This window comes from Pistacia vera, unplaced genomic scaffold, assembly GCF_008641045.1.
Source record: "Pistacia vera cultivar Batoury unplaced genomic scaffold, PisVer_v2 Contig359, whole genome shotgun sequence".
NCBI classification, from domain to species: domain Eukaryota; kingdom Viridiplantae; phylum Streptophyta; class Magnoliopsida; order Sapindales; family Anacardiaceae; genus Pistacia; species Pistacia vera.
The window spans coordinates 1287889-1309952 of record NW_022196178.1 but is presented as its reverse complement, the minus strand read 5'-3'; the positions used below and the strand labels follow the sequence as shown (position 1 = coordinate 1309952).

General features: G+C 38.4%; 2 protein-coding genes across 2 annotated transcripts; both read right to left on the bottom strand.

Moving 5' to 3' along the window:
- On the bottom strand, positions 1-2791 carry LOC116139789 (pentatricopeptide repeat-containing protein At1g56690, mitochondrial-like). Its single transcript, XM_031425444.1, has one exon. The coding sequence runs from the start codon at positions 2705-2707 to the stop codon at positions 599-601; it is 2109 nt and encodes a 702-aa protein (XP_031281304.1). The 5' UTR covers positions 2708-2791; the 3' UTR covers positions 1-598.
- Positions 2792-3749: 958 nt separating this feature from the next.
- Positions 3750-8096, bottom strand: LOC116139794 (GDSL esterase/lipase At1g09390-like). The gene is made up of 5 exons (XM_031425450.1): positions 7782-8096; positions 6657-6845; positions 5727-5887; positions 4724-4988; positions 3750-4171 (listed from the first exon to the last, which is right to left on the bottom strand). The coding sequence occupies exons 1-5, from the start codon at positions 8035-8037 to the stop codon at positions 3942-3944; spliced, it is 1101 nt and encodes a 366-aa protein (XP_031281310.1). The 5' UTR covers positions 8038-8096; the 3' UTR covers positions 3750-3941.
- Positions 8097-22064: the final 13968 nt, after the last annotated feature.

Genomic DNA, 22064 nt, shown 5'->3' with positions numbered 1-22064 from the left:
TTGTATCTGTTATGAATCTAGTAATAATATGCAGTTTCACCAGCAGAAATGGCAGAATGAATTACCAGCTTGACATGGTAAATATCAACAGTATAGTCAGTTAAATGGTAACATACCTAAACAGAAACAAAGCAGGTAACTTTTACAGCGAAATTGTTACTGCCAGAATTTGGTAGACATGATGCATAGAAGTTCCGAGCTTCTACCTTCTGAAGCTGTTGGGATTTGGAAATTATGCTTCAAAAATGCAATTCGATGCATTTTGCAGTTGCTTTAGCCATGAGCGGCTTCAAATTCTTGTCGCAGCAAAGAAATTTAACTCATTGTCTAAGCAGATCAGAGGAAGTTTCTCTGGAAATTCTAGTGTATGTAAATTTCTGCGGTTTCGGTGATTGTAAAGAATACACTAACGTCAATCTAAGTAAATTTCTGAGGTTTCTCCTTCTTCCAGCTCAAACTTCTCATACTGTGAGTCTCCACTGTGCAACAAATGGTACCATCAAAATTATATTTGTCCTATGTGGTGAATTAATATGCCAAAATTTTATGGGATGCATGATGATTGCCACAAGATCCATCTGTTCCCCCAATTCATTAATCACCAATAGTCTTTGCACGAACACAACCCATCTTTAAAATGATGGAATCTATTAGCATCCCTCAATATTATCTCCCTCCCCATAACTTTTGCAATTAATTTAATAGCAGAATGGCAATCCCCACAAACCCGAAGATTTTTCATGACTCGGATGGGCATCCCTTCAGGCACCTTCAAAAGTCCATATGCCACAGCCAGTTTTTCACTATGATACCGCAAGCTATGCACTTTTTCTTCATCTTCCACATCATGCAGCACAAAACTACCGTCAGGACAATACCCGGCTTCTCTCAATAATCCTCCTAACTTTTCCAACATCTTCATGATCATTGCATGCTCTGGGTGGCTTACGCAGTCTGCACCAGTGAACATATGTACTTTCTTCTCTACCTCAATCCAACTACATCCAGGTGACTTGGTCACACTCCTTGCTCTCATGGTTTTTCTCAGATCTGCAACATCACGCCATCTACCTTGAGATGCATAAATGTTTGAAAGCAAGATGTAAGGCCCAGAATTTTTGGGCTCAAGCTGCAAAAGTTTCTTTGCTGCAACTTCAGCCAAATCTAACTTCATGTGGGTTCTGCAAGCACCTAACAACGAACCCCAAATAATAGCATCTGGTTCCAATGGCATTTTCTCAATTATCTTCATTGCTTCATGGACTTGACCAGCTCGGCCTAGCAAATCAACCATGCAGGCATAATGTGCAGTTTTTGGTTTCACTAGATTTGACTCCATTGAATCAAAAATTTTAAGCCCTTCTTTAACCTTCCCAGTGTAACTACAAGCTGAGAGAACTGCGACAAAGGTAACATCATCTGGCATGACACCAGAGGAGAACATTTCATGAAAAGCTTGTAAAACTTCTTCGCCTAAACCATGTTGGGCATAACCACTTATAATAGAATTCCACATAACAGTATCCTTTGTACCGAACCTGTCAAAAATCTGTTTTGCTTTTACAAGATCACCGCATTTGAAATACATTGTGATCAAAACTGAGGCAACATACACATCAAAATCGTACTGGGATCTCACCAACTTGGCATGAACCTGCCTACCATGGTCAAGACTTGCCAAGCTGGCACAAACTAAAAGAACACTCATCATGCAAGGGAAATTCACTCTAATTCCTTCTCTTTGCATCAAAGTAAACACCTGAAACACTTCCAATTCAAACCCCCTCTTCTCATAAACCTTGATCATCGCACTCCAAGTTGCATCATCCTTCTCCCTCATTCGATCAAACACCATCCTTGCTTTCCTCACTTCTCCATTCCGCCCTAACCCAAGAATCATTGCATTACTAGCAACAATTGACTTCATCGGCATTGTGCCAAAAAGTTCCCAAGCATCTTGTATCCTTCCACATTGTATATAACCCATCAACATAGCTGTCCACGATACTTCATTTTTCTCTGGCATCACTTCAAAAAGTTTCCTCGCAATATCAACTTTATTATTCTGCACGTACCCACTAATCATTGTTGTCCAGGAAATCACATTCTTTTTCGGCATCTCATCGAAAATCCCTCTCGCTTCATCTACACGTCCCTCTCGACAGTACCCTAATATTATATTCGTCCTACCAACAACATCCTTCACCGGCATCATATCATAAAATCGCCTCGCCTCATCAATGCGAGAATTTCGAATCAACCCACCTAACATCACAGTCCAAGATACCACATTCTTCTCAGGCATTTGCCAAAACAATTTTTCAGCCTCAACAATCATGCCCTCTTGAGCATAACCCCGAACCATGGCCGTCCACGAAACAACATTTCTCTCCGGCATTTTATCAAACACTCTCCTAGCTTCACTAACCATCCCATTTTTCACATACCCAGAAACTAAATTATTCCAAGAAATTATATTTTTTTCAGGCATGATATCAAACATATCCCTAGCTTTAATGGGTTGCTGGTTTTGGAAGTAACCGGCAATAATTGAGTTCCAAGAAACGGTAGTTTTATTAGGCAATTCATCGAACACCATACGTGCTTTCTCAATTTGGCCCGAACGAGCAAACTGAGAAATTTGAGAATTAGCAGAATTTACAATGCTAGTACAGTAAATTCTACGCGGGTTTAGCAAAAACTGCATTGATGATTACGAATTTCAAGAGTAGTAAAGTTTCAATTTTTGAAGGGATAAACGAGGCTGGGCTTTAGGTATTCTTGATGGTCATATAAGGTTATTCTCGGAGGGAACGAGAGTTAATCTGAGCGGGGAAGAAAACTAAACGAGGATTTGTAGTGATCATCTGATCTGACGGATAATATTATGTCATGATAGACTATTTAAAATCCAACGGCTATCATATGATAACATGCTAGTCCCTATTATTATTACGTGTCAAATAATCTATAACTTTATTTATTCGTATAAAAAGAATGTTTTTTTTTTTTTAAATCCAGAAATTTCGGACTTCATATTGTGACTTCGAGTTCAATTTTATGAAAGAGACCATCGTTTACTATTCCAAGAAAAAGTCTTTGTATTAATTAATTTAAAGGGCAATGTTCTTTTGTGTCTTTTAACCAGTTTGCCTAAAGAAATTAGATTAATTAATTTACGTGATATATAAAACTATATGATAAAATAATAAATTAAATTAAAGCCCAAAGAATCCAATGAGTCCATCCAGTAGGACCAGGTCTCATTTTGTATTTCGTTTTTAGTCAAAATTTAAAGATTATCTAATTTTATCATATGAGTCCATTTATGAGAATATGTTTACATTAACGTACGAAAGTATATATATTTCGTAATTCAGAGATTATTTATAAACTCATAGTTTATGTTCTAATGGCTTATTGACGATGGTATATTTTTGCTAATTTTGAAATCTAAGAGAGATTTTTTCTTTTAGGTCAAACTTTGGGTAGGTTGATTTTTTTAACTTCAATATATCATAAGCTTATCTTATTGTACAAATGACAATGGATACTTATATTTAAATTTTGGAAGGGTAAAATTCAAGAAGGTGGTAGAAGCTACGGTGGTGGTGGCGGCGGCCCCACTGGAGGCAGGGGGGTGGCCGGTGGGTTTAGATGAAGGTGATAAAAATAGACATCAAGAGGATGTGACGAGGTCAGAAATGTCATGCTATTGGGATCATTGCAATTATAGAAGTCAGGCAGGCTTTAATAAAATACACTTATACATAAATCACCATACTGTGAACAACGTTACAACACAATCGAAAGGGAAACAACTACATATAAAACACTTCATGGCTTGCGCCAAAAGCTACCGTCTTTGCCCCCATTTGGCTGGGTTTATCTACTGGCCGAGAATGATTAAACCTGCCAGAAGTTCATTAGGCCGAGCTTATCTACTGACAGAAGAAACCAAAAGTGGTACTTGGTGTAGAGTAAGCCATGGAAAGCACTTTTGAAGCTACAATTTGGTTAGCTCCTTCTGTGTAATGAATTCCATCCCAGCTGACAGATTTTGACCCTTCATCACAAGCCTTAGAACCAGGATTGCCACATGTCACATTTATGTTGTAGTTGTATGGGGGTCCTCCAAAGCCACAACATGCCATTAATGGACTTGAAAAACCTGCATAAATGATCTCAAATGAATCAAATTAAGAGTCTTGAGAAGGAGACTTTTGGTGAGCTTGATAATTTTCACTAAGGTCACATATAATTTAGTAAGTTTCATCAAATACGGAAATATCATGATACAATGAAGAGGAAAATATGTATGCGTGAGATAGTGAAATCCGCCATTGACGGTTAGGTAAAACGATAAGAAGGAAGCTTTTGAGAGGCATGTTAAAGATAATGATTGTTCTCCTAATAGTATGTTTATAGAAAGGTTTTATAAATCATGATCCGAGATAAATTTGGGTCATATATAGTCAATGCCTTGACCCCTACAAAAAAATCTCATGATACAACAAAGAAGAAAATATGCATGCATGAGACAATGAAACTGAACGAAATAACGAAATCCACCACAACAATTGAGTAAAACGGTATTCAGAAAGCCCTCGAGGGTCAACATGTTCAAGATAACAATTGTTTCCTAATAGTCTTTCCCCACAAATTAATGATTCGAGATAATTTGATCATCAGGATAAACGAGGGTTAAGGCAATTTGGCTTACCATATTTGGTGGAGTTGGCAATGAGATCATACTTGATGGAAAATATATCTACATAGACTATAGTAGCGCCGTTCAATTCAGCCCTCATCTCCTGGCAAAGATGGCGTAATCCTTCATTGAATAGTCTCGCCGCATCATTGTAACTTGAAATACATCCATAACGATCTAAAGCATTGTTCTTAACTAATGAAAGTTTCTGAGGGAGACAACCTAATGGTCCTGTGTTGTGTATCCAAAATTTCCTCCCTCCTTGATCATACAATTTCTGCAAATGCATATGACAAAACAGATTAATATTTAATAAGCCAAAAAGTCTTAACATTTACGGAATATTAGAATGTAAGCTATATAATCTTGGAAAATTGAATCATAGAAACTTAAATACACTTTTTTGTGTATGAAAAAACGAAACACAAGGAATTTTATGAAGCCGTACGTGTTCAGTTGACCTGTTTTCAGAAACAGTTTTTGAATTCGTCAGTGTAAAATCAGAAAACAAAAAAAGAAAAAAAGAAAAAGTCATTTTCTTGAATTTTCAATAGTTTTCAACTTTAAAAATAGTTTTCAAATATTATATCGAACACGTTTTTAAATATTAAAAACATTGAAATAGATCTCATTGTTTTATTTATGAGTAATACTAATCTTACAAAAAGGCATAGAAAGAGACAAATCTAGCCCTTAAAATTCATGATTGCCCCTCTCTCTCTCTCTTTTTCCCTTCTTTTACGGGCTGGATTTGTCTCTTTGTAAGATTAGTATTACTCTTTATTTATATCTAGTTTTTGAAACTTATTTTTCAAATCACAAGCTAAATGGATATAACTTCTAACAAAAATTTTGGCATTATGCAAGTATATGCAAAGAAAGTCTTTGGTACATCCTTCCAATCACTCTGCGCTTGCATGGCAAGCGTGTTAAAGTGATGTATCTAGGTTGTATACTCATCTCACTGTAGAATTTTCAGTTTAATTTGTTATAAAAGTATGAAAATTAAACTCACCGTGACACCAATCTTAATTTCTCTGAGAACCAATGGAATTCTTTTGACAACTTGTGCATAAGTAAATTTTTTGGAGAATGAATCAGCAATGTCATTTTGTCCAATATCAATGAAGTAAAGTGCATTTCTGAACCCATCTTCGTTGATGAAATCAGTTGAACCTAAAAACAAGTTCAACAGTTTAATTAATAATAATCTCAAAGTGAGAGAATTCCATTAAAAATATTTGGATAAGATTTGATGGTAATCATAATATGATTGTGGTTCCTACCTATTCGATTTATGATTAAAAACAATTTATAAAAACTATGATAGTGTTTGATGTAATGCCGAAAACTGTTTTTCAAGTTTTGAAACTACAACCAATTGAGAAAACGAAGAGAAAACGATTGTTTTTCGTTTTCCGAAAACTGGTTTTAAAAACATTTCAACTAAACACCTTTTCAGATAATTCCTCATATTTCTTGTTTCCTAAGTTGAAACTACTGCATTGTTTTGGTCTTCGAAAATAAAAGATATAAGAAATTTTGATGACAATGCATTTGTTTGCAATGAGTTAAAAATATTTTCAAATACAATCTTTAAAACTACTATAAAATCACAAAAAAAGGGGAAAAAAAATATCAAAATATTTTTTTTTTATGACCACGGATATCCGGGTCAGCTTACATTCACCTTAACTAATCTTCTAGGACCCTAAAACTATTGACCGAGTAAGAGTTCCAATGACCACCCTTATTAAGAACCGAGATGAATCGAACTCAAGACCTTTTGAATAACACACTCAAGAGTCCTAATTAACTACTAGGCCACCTAGTGGTGGTTATCGACATATTTCTCCAATAACATCATCAAAATTATTAGATAAAAAATTAATCAACAAAAAAAAGACTAATATATTCATGCAAAGTAATAAAATGAGAAATTTACCAGCAGTAACAAGCTGAAGAGTCCTGTCCTTGAAATGAAGAAATTGCATAATTTGAATGGTCAGTGAAAATGGAACATTTTTGGGGAGAGTTGATGATCCCGCGATTGCAAAATTCGCTCCATTTTTGAACTTTGAATCCGCCAATGAGTCCAAGTATGGACTTAGGTAACTCGTATTCACAGTTTGGCCTGCAAGTTAAAAAAAAAAAAAAAAAAAATCTGAATAAATATATAACATATTATCATGTCAGAATCTCTTTTGGATTTTACTAAGAAATCTTATGAAATGCATAAATAATTAAGAAAAAATAGACAATCAAACTGATTTTTCGATTAAATAAAAACCCAAAGGGGTGAATAAGAAAATTATAATTAATTAATTAATCTAAAACATAACTCATTAATTATAATTTTATATTTTACATGTTCTATTCAAATAGAGATTCGATCAAATATTATACCAGAACTCAATAATGATATACCGACCAAGACATTAATGAAAACGAGGACCCACTTTCGATTAAAATTTAAATCTGAGTGCACACATAACGATGACTAATTACACTCATGTCCATACATTAAATAGACCCCACCAAGGAATCACGTGTCCCCACACAAATCCGAGACCATAACGCTATCCGTTAAAACACCCAAATCTCACGGTACCTCAGGTCCTCACCGTCACGGTACTGTAGTCTACAGTACCACAATCACCTCTACGTGGCAGATGCTACAGCACCGTATGTAAATTATGGGACCAACATAAGGTTTTATAGGACCAACTAAATCCGATTCGATAACGTTGGAGACTAATTTTATAATAGTCTTTTAGTTTTATCATTTACTGTAGTAAACATAGTTCAATAACGTTATTCAACTAACTTTTTACCATTTTTTGTATGTCTTGTTGTTTATTGTAACTAGCCCGGTTACTGTAAGGACGAATCTCTTACTCCATCGTTGCAGGCAAAAATATTTGAAAAAAAAATTACCAATTAATTTTTCTAACGGTCATTGTATTTTCCACTGTAACTGACCCGGTAACGTTGCGATTAATTCGATAAAAGTTACACCAATCATAGCAAGCAGAGAAAAAGAAAATGAGAGGGAGTGGGGCCAACTTACAAAGGAAGTCGATCAGGAGCCGTCCATCAGAGAATCGACCAGTTGATCTGCCGAAAAACGTACGGCCATAGGGGGAATTGACGGGGAAACCGAGTCCAGCTACGAGTCCACCCGTGTCGGAGTTCGAATCGCCGAAGCTGAAGATGACTGGCGGCTTCTTACACTGAGTAATGGCGGCCGCCCCGACGGGATAAACATTATGCACAAAACAAATAAAGAAGAAATAGAAGAAAATTAAAAAGGAGTAGAAGGCCATTGTTAATGAAAAGGAAGAAGAAGAGATTTGTGGGTATTTTTTTTTTTTTTTTTGGGTGAGTGTTTGAGTGGAGAAAAAAGAGTGAAATTAAAAAGAAAATGTGATGATGAATGATGGTGAAGAAGTAATAAAGGTGGCATTGATCACGTGGCATTATGATTATTTTAGGGGTTTGTCGATCCCTGAGATTTAATAATATAACAAAGTTCCCCTAAACTTTAAAAAATAAGAAGCTTGTTTGTTTTAATTTTTTTGCCCAATTTTATTCCTATCTTATCCAAAATAAATATTTGTTTTCTATTTTTGAAATTCAATCATACTATATTCAACTATTTTTAAACCCTCATAAATTTATTAATTTAACTAAACACCCTCAACAAAAAAAATTTATAAATTAACAAAAATACGCCAGATTCCGACTACCTTGTGACGGTGGTGGCCGAAATCTGACAAATGTGAGTGGCTGAGAATGTTTTTATCAATTTATAAACTTTTTATTGTATGTTTGCTAAATTAACAAACCTAAAGGGTATTTTGGTTAATTTTTAAATCTTATCTCGTAATAACAATCCAACTTCACTTTTCCAAAAATACTACTCCAAATAATAAAACAAACATAGCCAAAAAAAATTCCTAATTTTTAGTTTATTTTAATATCCTTTTATATGAAAACAAAAAAGAATAAAAATAAATAAAAAGGAAGCTATGTATTCAGATCTAATAGATCCAATGGCGTTGATTAAATATTATCTTCGGAGATTCTATTTAAAAAATAATTAAAAAGCTTGATTTAGTAAATTTATTTTAAAATTTGAAAATACATTGATTATTATTATTTTTAAATAACATTTACAAATTAAAAGAGAAAACGTGTTTTTTTTTTATTTGGTTTGATTTTTATTTTTGTTTTTGTGAATACTTTTAAGAGTGTTAGTACAAGCAATAGTGAAAATCATTAACTACCTTTTCAAAAAATTTCTAAAAACGTGAAAGAGGAAATTAATTGAAAATCTCAAAATTATCCTCTAAATATAGCAATTTTATTCTCTAAATTTAATTTTCCCCACCCCCATCTATTCGTTAAACTCACACTTTGACCCTTCCAATGCAATTCCCTAATTACATTTTTTTATTTCTCTTCCGACTCCTCGTAAGTGAAATATTAATTCTCGCCTCTAAATGTAACATTCTGGCTCCGCCACCACCTTTACACCCTAGTAATATTACTTGATAGTTAGCAACCGTTGTATCATAGTTTAGGAGTATCAATTTATAACGAATTTGTAATTGTTAATTAATAATTTTTCGTTATTCTTGTTTTTTGTATTTTGTTTTTATCTATATTAATGATCTAATTATAAGATTTCTTTTAATGTTCAAATAAAGAGCCAACAACTAATTGCTAGCTTGTTTAGCCAACCACCGCTCATTGACCCTTGGTTTACACATTAAATCTACACCTTATAAATGAATATTTATATAGAAATTTTCTATTTAGAAAATTTATATAAAATGTCAAGGCCCCACGATGGGCACCAAACTGGAGATGCTAAAAATCGACAATTACGAAAAGGATGGATCCTGTGAGGTTGAGGCTACTGATAATCCGCTGGATTTGCATACACAAAGAAACAAGCGTGAGGCTTCTGGGAAATACCGGGGTGGTGTTTGCCGTAGGCACTCCGACGCTCAAGTCGGCAAGGCTGAAATGGGCTATTTAGTGAGGGTGAAGGGAAAAAAAGGTTACCGAAAGTTTGATCGGAGACTAGAGCTATGACGAATGTGTTTAGTCCATAGAAGCAAGAACTTTTAGGAACTAGAGTATTGGATCTTCCCTCTTTTATGAGAGGACATGCCTCTGTTTATATAGTGAACCCAAGGCCTTGGAATCCCAGTAAGACTCTGAGTCATACTTTGGGAGATAGTCCTTATCAAGAAAGAAATTGAGTTTCTTGCCCTTACCAGATTAAGCTTGCCACTGTCAAAATAAGTCTAAAATGCTGTATAAATGGCCGAATGATTGGCCTTGTGATTTTTCTCTATTATGTAATCTGTACAAAAGAATTCTATACGTGGAAATACCTACATATCTGATAATCTTATCTCTATACAATCTGTCAATAATTAAGCTAATTATTCAGAAGAGTAAATCAAGGAAATAAACAGAAATAAATATGGACAGTAAAGATGTCTGTTGACAGAAATAAATATGGACAGCAAGCTGTCCATTAACAGCCCCCCTCAAATTGATGCAGGTTGATCAACAAGCATCAATTTGCTACTTAGGAAGCAATGTCGATGACGAGTGAGAGCCTTGGTGAAGATATCAACAATTTGTAGTTCAGTGGAAATGTGTGGAAGAGTGATAACATGAGCTTCAAAGGCTTCACGAATAGAATGACAGTTGACTTCAATATGCTTTGTGCGCTCATGATAGACAGGATTGGTCGTGATCTGAATAGCACTTGTATTATCGACATGTAAAGGTGTAGGATCGGTCTCAGAGAAGTCTAACTCACCAAGAAAACCTCGAAGCCAAATAATTTCGGAACAAGCAAGAGACATTGCTTGGTACTCAGATTCTGTAGATGACTTAGAAACTCTATCTTGCTTCTTACTTTTCCAAGAGATCAATGCATCACCTAATAACATGCACCAACTAGTGATGGAATGACGTATATCAACACAATCAGCCCAATCAGCATCGCTATAAGCAACAAGACGAGGAGAATTGCCTGTAGGAAAGAATAAGCCACGGGCAGAAGTGCCCTAAACATAGCGTATGATCCTACGGACAGCAGCCAAATGAAGATGATGAGGAGTCTGAAGAAACTGGCTAACTTGCTGTACAGCAAAAGAAATATCTGGTCTAGTGATGGTGAGATAGACCCGGCTACCCACTAATTTCCGATATAAACTGGGATCAACAAGTAAGTCACCCTCCTCTTTGCGAAGCTTGACATTTAATTCCATGGGAGAATCGACAGGGGTAGCTTCCTGCAGTCCAACTGTAGCCACCAAATCACTAACATACTTATGTTGATTGAGTGAAATCCCAGAGGGACTACGATGCACCTCAAGACCAAGAAAATACGTGATAGACCCAAGATCTTTCATATGAAAGGATTTTGAGAGATGGGTCTTGAGTTGGACAAGTAAAGCAGAATCAGAACTAGTGATCACAATATCATCAGCATAAACCAAAAGGACAACAATACCCATGTCTGATTTTCGAAGAAACAACGAAGTGTCATACTTGCTCTGCTTGAAGGAAAATTGTAATAAAGTGGTTTGAAATTTATCAAACCAAGCCCGCGGAGCTTGTTTGAGACCATAAAGAGAGAGACGAAGTTTACACACATTGGAGGTCGGAGAAGGAAACAGTCCTGGGGGTGGCTTCATATAAATACACTCTTTAAGATCCCCGTGAAGGAAAACATTCTTAACATCCATCTGATGTAGTGGCCAATCATTGGAAGCAGTAAGAGCTAGGATCGTACAAACAATGGTCATCTTAGCCATAGGAGCAAAGGTCTCCTCATAATTGACACCATATTCCTTATTGTTCCCAAGGACAACAAGTCGAGCTTTATAACGATCCAAACTTCCATCAGAGCGAACCTTGACTGAGTAAAGCCATTTGCAACCCAGAGGAACTATAGTGGAAGGACAAGGCTCAATGTCCCAGGTGTGATTGGTCTCTAGAGCGGCAATTTCTTCCTGCATAACTTGTCGCTAATAGTCATGCTTGACAGCATGTGAGTAGCATGTGGGAATATCAAAATTGGACAATGCAGCAATAAGAGCTGAAATAGAATTGCCAGAAGAAAACCCATACCTATCTGGGGGTACAGACACTCGAGAAGAGCGATGTACCAAAGGCTATAGAGGTGCTGTAACTGACTGATTCTGGTGTATGTTAGGATCAGATAGCAGGTGAGCCATCAGAAAAGACCGTGGGTGGGATCGTCTCGTGTACATCATACCTGGTTTAAAACGAGAACTGACTTGATGAAGATCTGAGAACTGCTGCTCAAAGGAGGGGAGGATCACAGTAGAAGAAGAGGGCACATATGACACATGAAAGAAATGTTGATTTTCAAAGAAAATAACATTCCTAAAAATGCGTGTATGATGTAATGTAGGATCATAGCAAACAAATCCCTTTTGACACACATTATATCCTAAGAATGCACATCTAACAGATTGAGCAGATAATTTATGTCACTCATGAGGAGGTAAATGAACAAAACATACACAACCAAAAATACGAAGATTATCATAACTAGGTTGCTTAGCAAACAAGCGGAAATAGGGAGACTCCATGTGTAAAACTTGGGAAGGTAAACAATTAATCAAATGAGTAGCAGTCTTTAGAGCCTCAACCCAGAACATGGATGGAACAGAAGATTCTAACAAGAGAGTACGTACCATATCAAGAAGATGACGATTTTTGCGTTTGGCTACTCCATTTTGTTGAGGAGTAGCAGAACATGAACGTTGATGGATAATACCTTTAGAAGCCAAGAATGCCTAAAACTCAGTAGACAAATATTCACCACCAGAATCTGTGCGTATCGTTTTAATATTCGCAGAAAATTGATTTTCAACATATGCTAAAAACTCAGTGAAAGTACGAAAAACATCAGATTTAGAGCGAAGAAAATAAACCCAAGTAAATCTGCTATGATCATCAATGAAAGTCACATAGTATTTAAATTTTTCATGTGAACTAACCGGGGAAGGTCCCTAAACATCACTATGGATAAGATCAAAATAGTGAGAAGCTCTACTAGCATGCAAAGGAAATGGAAGAGTTTTGCTTTTACCAAGTTTACAAGAATCACATTCAAGAGATAAAGAAGAACGTTCTTTATTACCAAGAAAGCCAGAGTTCAATATATGAGATAAGATCTGAGTATTGGGATGGCCTAAACGTCGATGCCACACCATGCTCAGATTAGGAACATTATTACAAGCAAAAGACTTAATAGAAGAAACTGGAGAAAGTGTTGGAACAGGTTAAAATAGTGGAAACAAGCGCCCCACTTTAGGTCCCTTTGCGATTGGCTTCCCCGTTACTTGGTCCTTCACAACATAACCATCACCAAAAAAATTAACAGCACAATTGTTGTCAACTAATTGACCAACAGAAATAAGATTTGTGGAAAGCTGAGGAGTAAGAAACACATCAGTAAATGTAGAAGAAGCATTTCTGACAGCAGCGATTGGCAAAGAATTGCCATTGGCAGTCTGAATGGCAGATTGACCAGCATAGGACCGAACATGAGACAGATTTGTGGGAGTATTCGCCATGTGATTAGAAGCCCCTAAGTCTACATACCAGAGTGTAGTAGAATGTTTACCTTGAAACCCCATCACAGATAATGCTGAAATTAGCATCTGTTGCACCATTTCAGGGGTGTAATAAGTTGCTGCAGGAGGTGCAAGATCAGAGGAAGCACCTAAGGAAGGGCCATGTGCTACAAAAGTCGCTGCTGGAGGAATAGTAACAGAAGTCTGAAATGCTTGGGCCTGACGATTCTGGGGGTGAATACGACATTCTTTGATAATATGACCCTTTTTCTTGCAATAAGAACAATATTTTTTAGGACAATTGGCAGCAATATGCCCATATTCTTTGCAGCAGAAACATTGCAGATTTTTAGAAGTCACAGGTGATCCACGTCCTTGAGCAGCATAAGCCATAGTTGTCATCTCCGAACTGCCATGAGATTGCTCTAGAATAGCTTGAGTACTAAGACGTTGTTCTTCGCGAAGTAATTCACCAAAACAAATATCAAGAGAAGGAACATGAGATCTGTTCAGTAGAGAGGAGCAAACTGATTCATATTCCGGGCGTAGTTTCATATGAAACTAATCACGCTGGCTGGTCTTGTGAAGATTCTGAATAGTCGAAAGAGTAGCAACAGGAACATCTGCTGTAACCAAAGTAGTATATTCATGCCAAAGAGTCAAAAATGCCGAGTAGTAGTCTTGGATGGAAAGACTACCATGTTGAAACATGGCAATTGCATGTTCCAACTAAAAACGACGAGCATCATTATCTTGATGATAAACCTTCTTCAAATAATTCCACATGGATTGAGTGGAGCAATAAGCTCGCAAGTTGGTGATAAGATGTGGCTCCATCGAACCAAGAAGCCAAGACATGATTCGAGCATCAAGCACAGCCCAAGAAGGAGAAGACACAACATCCTTGGATTTGTCACTGTCGAATGTTGGTGCAACATCCGTGCCATCAATATGGCCCCAAAGTTCTTTTCCCTTAAGAAAAAGTTCAAACTGAAAAGCCCAGGTAGAGTAATTTTTGCCTGTAAACTTGACACACACTGGTGCAGAATCCATTGGAAATAAATGGAACCCGAGACAAAACAAAAAATAACCAAAAAAAATAATAAAGGAATCGAGAGAAGGACCTTAAACAGAGGTTGCTGAAGACACCACTCTAGGAGAAAATGCTCAGAAAAAAAATTTCAACCTTGCTCTGATACCATGTCAAAATAAGTCTAAAATGCTGTATAAATGGTTGAATGATTGGCCTTGTGATTTTTCTCTATTATATAATCTATACAAAAGAATTCTATACATGGAAATACCTACGTATTTGCTAATCTTATCTCTATACAATCTGTTAATAATTAAGCTAATTATTCAGAAGAGTAAATCAAGGAAATAAATAGAAATAAATATGGACAGTAAAGTTGTCTGTTGACAGAAATAAATATAGACAGCAAAGCTGTCCATTGACAGCCACTTTCAGTAAGATTTAAGATCTTGACCAAAGTAGAAACAGAATAAGATTCTAATTCCTGTTTATGGATTGCTATGAGCTAATGGGTTGGACTTAGTTTAGCTTAACTCGTAGGATAGCCCAAGGTGAATTTAAGCGTAGGCCCAACCGGAATTGGGCTAAGGCCTTGGGCTGTGACATGTTTATCTCGTTATTAGGCCTTGTCAAGCCCAAAATGATTTTTTGCCCATACATAAACCCTACCTTGACAGAAGAAAAATCGAGCTAAAACTATAAATATTTTTAATTATGATTGATTTAATTTTTTTTAAATTGTAAATATGAAGCTTGAAGTGAAAAAATGGAGGAAGAAGAATTAATTTTTTTTATTATGATTATAACCTTATTTGAAATTGAAGATAGAGGTTAAAGACGAAAATAGTGGGGGGACTAAAAATCACTTTCCCTATAACTGGGTCCATAAATAAATTTAATGGTTGTGAGGACTATAAGCGATAAGGAGTTTGGGTTAAAAGTAGGTAAACTTAAAAATAAGATAAGGATATTTAGTAAGCCTAAATAAAGGCCCAAAATTTTAGTAGGTGTGTAAAGTGTATCTTAAACTTCTAAAATTTGATGCGTTATGAGAAATGAGATATAGTGTTTCCTTTTTTATTTTTATTTTTTTGTAAATAAATAAATATTTAGCCCACACTTTTTTAATTGTTGATATAGAAATCTACACCAACCAGAGAATTCTGATTGACCTTGATGGGACCAGAATGGATATGCGCGTGATTACGGGTAATCAGCAATAGACGAATATTAAGTGTGATAAAATAAATAACAATGAGAATTTTTAAAGTGGTCTGGCGAGATAAACTATTGAGCCTACGTCCACTATTTTTTGTATTTGCTGTGAGAGCTTACAATGAAAACTAGTGTCAAAGTCGAAACCCCTTTTTCATCATTTGTGGGAGTTTATATACAAGGTTTGTATAAAGGAAAGAGCCAAAATAAAGGGATTACAATTGATTTGAATTGCAATTCCGATATTCTTACGATTGGGCATGTGATCGCGTAGAGATTGATGTTGATTTGGTCATTCCCGAAATATATGGGATCTAAAGATATCTAGGAATTGATTGAGTAATCATTCGCGTTGTTTACGACTAGCTTATGCTGGGTCGAGCTATGTGTTGACGAGCTTGTGTTAGGTCGGACAACTAGTGGAGTCAGACTGGTCTTGGGTCGAGTTATATCCTCGCTATAGCCTAAGGTGGAAAAAGCCACACACAATATCTACCCCCTAGTGTTCGATGCTTGTTTCGAGCTTCGAAGACTATTGCTTGATTTGATGCCAAGCTCCGCATCACCAATAGGTCTCTGAATGCAGGTTCGATCGAGCTCCTGAGGTCGACCTCATGTTTGATCGACGTGCTTCACACTTGTTTACTTCCTTCGATACCTGCCAAACTCAAAACATGAAAAGTTAGGGCAAATATGTAATTTCCAAGCGGTCATGTCACATTAAATGCGACAACCTTTGTCAGTTACGTTTTGGTGCGTGTGGGCGACTACAACTATCCACGCGCGAAGTCGAGGCAATGTGTGGCGACGGTTGTTAGTGTAACAGTTTGACGGTTCGTCGCCCTTCGCGGATGGATGACGCGTGGCCACGTCTAAGGGCTGAGATTGCTCGATAAATGAAGGGTTGAGATTTACTATAAATCGACGACTATGATTAAACCTCGCCCTTTCGTCTTCCATGCAAACCACTATAAAAGGTGGCAAAGTCATCAAAATGCTCATTCAGTCCATGAAAGTTTTCTGACGTCTTTGTCCCCTTTGTTGTTGTTTCGTTATTGTCGTGGTGCTTTTTTCGGCGAGTTTTTGCACTTCTTTCATTCCGGTAAGGTTCTTTTCCCCTTCTTTACTCATTTTTCCATTTTCGTGTCAAAGGGTGGCTACTGTCATGGCCACATTAAATGTTCTAGGGCTTTAGTAGGGTTTTTGAATACGTCTTCGGCGGTCCTGCGTTTAAGGAGGGTTTAACGCAGTGGCTGCGGGAATCCGGGGTAGGTCGCGTGCGTTCATTGTGTGGCGCGAGCTATCTTGGGTGCCTGAACTAAAAACAAGTGTGAAATGGTCGAGCTCTAACACATGTTCACTTCTATTTTAGGTTCCCAGAAGCGAGCTATAACCATGTCTTCCTCCAACAGCCACATAATCGATTGCATGTTCGATTTGCCCGCAGGCTCGTTAATCCTTAGGGATTCAGCTCCTGAGGTTTTAGAGGAAATCATCGCATGAAGCTTGGACCCCCACGCGGTGGGCTCTTCCAACCGTGCCTCGAGAAAGTTGGCTTGACTTGCGCGGTCTCTAGTTCATAGGCTACGAAGAGAGCCACAATCCTCGATTACCATCGAGGATCTAGAACGCATAAGAGCTGTCTATGTGCCACAACTTAATTTGATAGCCTCGAGGGACATTTCTTGAAAGAATCCCATGCCTGGATGGGTGGCAACCTTTCAGACCCTCTTGAGATGTGGGGTATCCATTCCCCTTTACCGTTTTATTGACAACGTGCTGAGGCCGTTCAACATCATCGCCCTCCAACTTTCCGCAAATTTCTACGTAATTATCATTGCTCTGTACATAGTGTACATGATCGTTGAGTTGGGCGAGCTATCTGTGGAGGAGCTTGTCTATCTGTACAAGCTCAAAAAAGGGCAAGACCAGATGTACTACCTTTCCAAAGCAACGAAGATATGTTTCAATGGGCTGGTCGATGTCCCGAAGAAGGTCCTACACTAAGACTCACAATTTTTCTTCTATGAAGCCTGAGAAACTGGCGCCTTCGCCTCTGAAGCGAGTAAGATTTCGACTTACCATACGTGTGAGGATCGCTTTCGAGCTTCCTATTCTAGCTAGCCGAGTTGCTTTGTTTTGCAGTTAACGTCGAATTGAATTATTTCCTTACTGTGAGCTTGCAAAGGCTCTAGTATTTTAGTGACCTTCCCGATGAACAGCCTAACATTAACGAAATCATTTTGCTCTCTGACCTGCGAGCATACGACTTCTGTTGGGACAATGCAAGATTTCCTACGATCTTGAAAAAAGGTAAGTTATCGTTTGCTCGCACTTTTTCCCACATGGAAAAGTCGTTTACTATTTATTACTTTCTTGCAAAGATGTGGGCCGAGAAACCCAAAGGCTTTAAGAAGAAGACGGTAGCTCCAGCGGCTGCCAAGAAGACGTCGATTGGTTTGGCGACCAAGCAGCCCACTGATGTCGCCAGAGTGAAACGTGCTGGTGGCGAGCTTGGGGAGGGCCCAAGTGCGAAAAAGTGCGTGACTGCTCTAAAGGCAGCGGGTGGAAAGAGTGTCTCTAAGCCTTAGAAGGGGTCGACAAAGAAAACTCCCGAGCTTACTAGAGGCTTGGGGAAACTAATAGCACCCAAGCAACATGATAGCTTGAGTAAGAAGAAAGTAACCGAGCCTTTGGGGGGCTCGGGCAAACAAAAGGTGGCTAAGCAGCAAAGTGGCTCATGCAAAGAGATCGTCGTGTAGGCTTGCGGCCTAAAGAAAACAGCTGCCAAGGACTTGTCTAAGAAGAAGTCCGCTCTTGCATGCGAGGCTGGCACTGTCCAGGGGGAGTGAATTCAGCTCGTCTTGGTCAAAGAGCAAGAAGATGGATGAAGCAGCCCAAGCTATGGTCGACGCTCTGATCGACCAACTCCCTAACCATATTAGTATTGGGGCCATAATGGCCAAGAATGGGATCACTCTAAGAACCTTCACAGCCGTTAAAGATGCCACTCCAACCGATAGGTTGGCCTTGGTGTGCAGCTACGCGGTGAAGGTACCGATAGTTCGCTTCTCTTTCTTTTATCATTACATGCTATCTTCTCTTCTTGTTAACTTTCCTTCTTGTCTTCCTTTTCTCCCTTTTTTGTTAGGTTGTCATGGTGAGCAGACTTCTTTACGATCAGTGTTATGCCATTTTGGAAGGCACTCACAAGGGGTGGCAATTGGCAAAGACGGTGAAAGAGGACGCTCTGGTTAAAGCCGAGGTCACAGAGAAAGATAAAGTGACCAAGCAGGTTGAGTTCGAATGGCTCAGGGGGGAATGGAGACCTTTGGATTCAAGGAAAAAGAGTTCCTTAACAAACTCAAAGTGAGTGAGGCTGCTCGAGCAAAGGCTAAAGCTAAGGCAGTGGAAGCCAAGAAGAACTTGGCAAAACAATGAGGTGTCAATAACAAGTTAAACTTCAAGCTTTCCTCGACCTAGAAGGCTGTCATGGACTGGGAGGCCAAATCTATGCAGTCCCACTCGACCTTTCCAAGGAGGTAGAAGGTTGACAAAAAGCCAAAGCTGAGGCCAGGCAACTCAGGCTTGAAATTGAGGAGCTAAACAAGACCATCACTACTCGAGCTTGGTAGACGTCGATCTTCCTTGTGTAGAAGTTGTGGGAAGCCCATCCCTCGATCGACTTTTCTTTCCTTCCATAAGCTTACCAGAAGGAAGTCAAGAGGATGAAAGTTGAGGCCCAAAGAATGGCCTACGTCTACTCGCATGACTCCAAGGACGACAGTGAATGCCAGGAAGAGGTTGAGGAGGGCAAAGAAGAGATTGGGCTTAAGCTGGAAGTCAAGGATTCGGCTTCCTTGTCTATACTTCCCTTGAACGAGACTCCCAACCTTGGAGAAACTGCTACCGTCCCTCCTGTTGAAGAACCGTCTCTTCTCATTGGTACCGAACTCCCTAGACTAGCCGAGGATGATCCCCCTACTCCCCCAACTGTCTGAAGCTTCATACTTCTTTTTGTCTTTTGTTGTTGTTTTTCTTCCTTTTTTTTTTTTTTTTTTTGGAAGAATGTAACAGAATTTTATTAATGAAAAAGAAATTTCTTGGTATACCCTTATCAAGCAATGATTATTATATTTATGCAGAGTCATTTTATTCGCCCTAGTTGGACTTGTAATGGAAGATCCGAATTTGCTTTAAGTTATGTGTAGCTCGCTTCTTGAAGAGCTTTTCGGAGGCGTGCAAGGAAATCTTTTGCAACAAGCAACCCCGATTCTAGATCAGTTGTCCGCTTTGAGTTTTAGTCACCGGCTTAAGGCCGATTTCCTTCGACGTGTTTTCTCTTGAAATTTTTTTTAAGTTTAACTTCGTTGATTTAGGATGTTTCATCCTTAAAGAGTTGGATTTTGACGTGGCTTTTTGGGATAAGTTGCCTTTTTCAGACTCTTGACTCTAAATTCTCTTTTTGGAATACGATCACATAGGTCACGACCTTTGAGGTGATAAATAAATGGTAAATAAGTTAAAAAACATTAACAACGAACAAAGGGAAATCATGAATAATACCTTTTTTATTGATTAAGTGCTTTGGCTGTGAGCGACCTTACAGCGAATACAAAAGAGAAATGTAAATGGGACCCGAGCTACTTATTGGTAATACTTTCACAAATGCTTGGCGTTCCAGGCTCACAATATTGTTTCGCTGTTAAGGCGTTCTAGGTGAAAAGACCTTGGTGCGAGCTTTTCTAAGATCCTAAAAGGACCATCCCATTTGGGTTCAAGTGCCCCCAAGTTTAGGTTTTGGGTATCCTGGATGACCTTTCTGAGAACCAGGTTGCCCACTTTAAAGTCTCTGTTTTTTACTTTGGTGTTAAAGTATCGTTTGACTCGTTGTTGATATGAGGCGAATCTCAGTTGAGATTGGGCCTGGTGCTCTTCAATTAAATCTAGCCTCAGACGGAGAAGGTCTTCATTTACTTCCTTGTTGAAAACTTCCCTTCGAAACGAACTAATTCCCACCTCAATCGGGACCATTGCTTCACACCTGTATGATAAAAAGAATGGGGTTTTGCATGTTGAACTCTTGGCTGTTGTTCTATAGGACCACAAGGTTTTGGGCAATACTTCGACGCATCTTCCCTTTAGGGCATTGAGCTTCTTTTTAATGGTATGTTTGATGACCTTGTTTATGGCCTCCACTTGACCGTTGGCTTAAGGCTGGTAAATAGCGGTGAAGCTCTTCTTAATGCCGAGTTGTTCGCAGAAAGATCTGAAGTCTTCACTGTCAAACTGTTTCTTGTTGTCGGTTATTATAGTGTGGGGGATTCCAAACTGACAAATAATATTTTTGTAGACAAAATCCTTCAGCTTGTTCGACGTGATGGTAGCCAAGGGTTCAGCCTCTGCCCACTTGGTAAAGTAATCAACAACAACCACTACGAACTTAACGCCCCATTTTCCTTGAGGCAAGGGGCTGATCAGGTCAATAACCTGAATCGCAAATGGCCAAAGGCTTATCAGAGTAGTCAATTCTTGAGGTAGAGCATGCGAAATATCTGCAAATCTCTAGAACCTATCATATCTACGCACATAGTCTGCCACATCATCGAAAATCGTTAGCCAATAATACCCTTGGCAAAGTACTTTGTAAGCTAAAGACTTGCCTCTTGCATGATTTCCACAAATCCTCTCATGGATCTCCCTTAGAACATAGTTCACGTCTTCTTGATCGATACATTATAGCAATGATATGTTGAACCCGCGCTTGTACAATTTATCATTGACGAGTATGTACCGGGCTGCCCTTGTGCAGAGTGTTCTAGCTTCAGTTCTCTCCTCTGGTAGCGTACCATCCCTCAGGTAGGCTATGATCGCATCCATCTAACTGTATCTCCGACTCATTGTTAAAACTGGTCCTTGTGGAGTGGAGCTGCTTGGTTTTGGGAGGAACTTAACTAGGATGGAATCAGCCTTCTCTTGGTTTATTGTAGAGGCTAAACGGGCTAATACGTCTGCTTGCATGTTCTTCTCCCTTGGGATCGGGTAAATTGTGAAAGACCTGAACTGCTTGAGCTCAGCTTCAACTAGCTGTAGGTAGGATGACATCATGTCTTTCTTCGCCTGATATTCCTTGGTAATTTGGTGGACCATGAGCTGCGAGTTGCTATAAACCTTAATGGATTATGCCCCCATTTCTTTGGCAAGGTGGACCCCTATGAGCAATGCCTCGTACTTAGTCTCATTGTTGGAAGCGGCGAACCTGAATCTTACTGCAACCCTGATCAAGTTTCCCTCTGGACTTTTGAGCAAGAGCTCTGCTCCTACCTTTCTCATTCGAGGAGCCATCTACATATAAAGTCCATTGCCATAAGTTGTCGAGCTTCGACTTCTGTTGCTCGATTTCTACAGAGGTACCTGCCTCTGACGAGCTTGACTCGCCTTTTGGCTGGTAGGAAAATTCAGG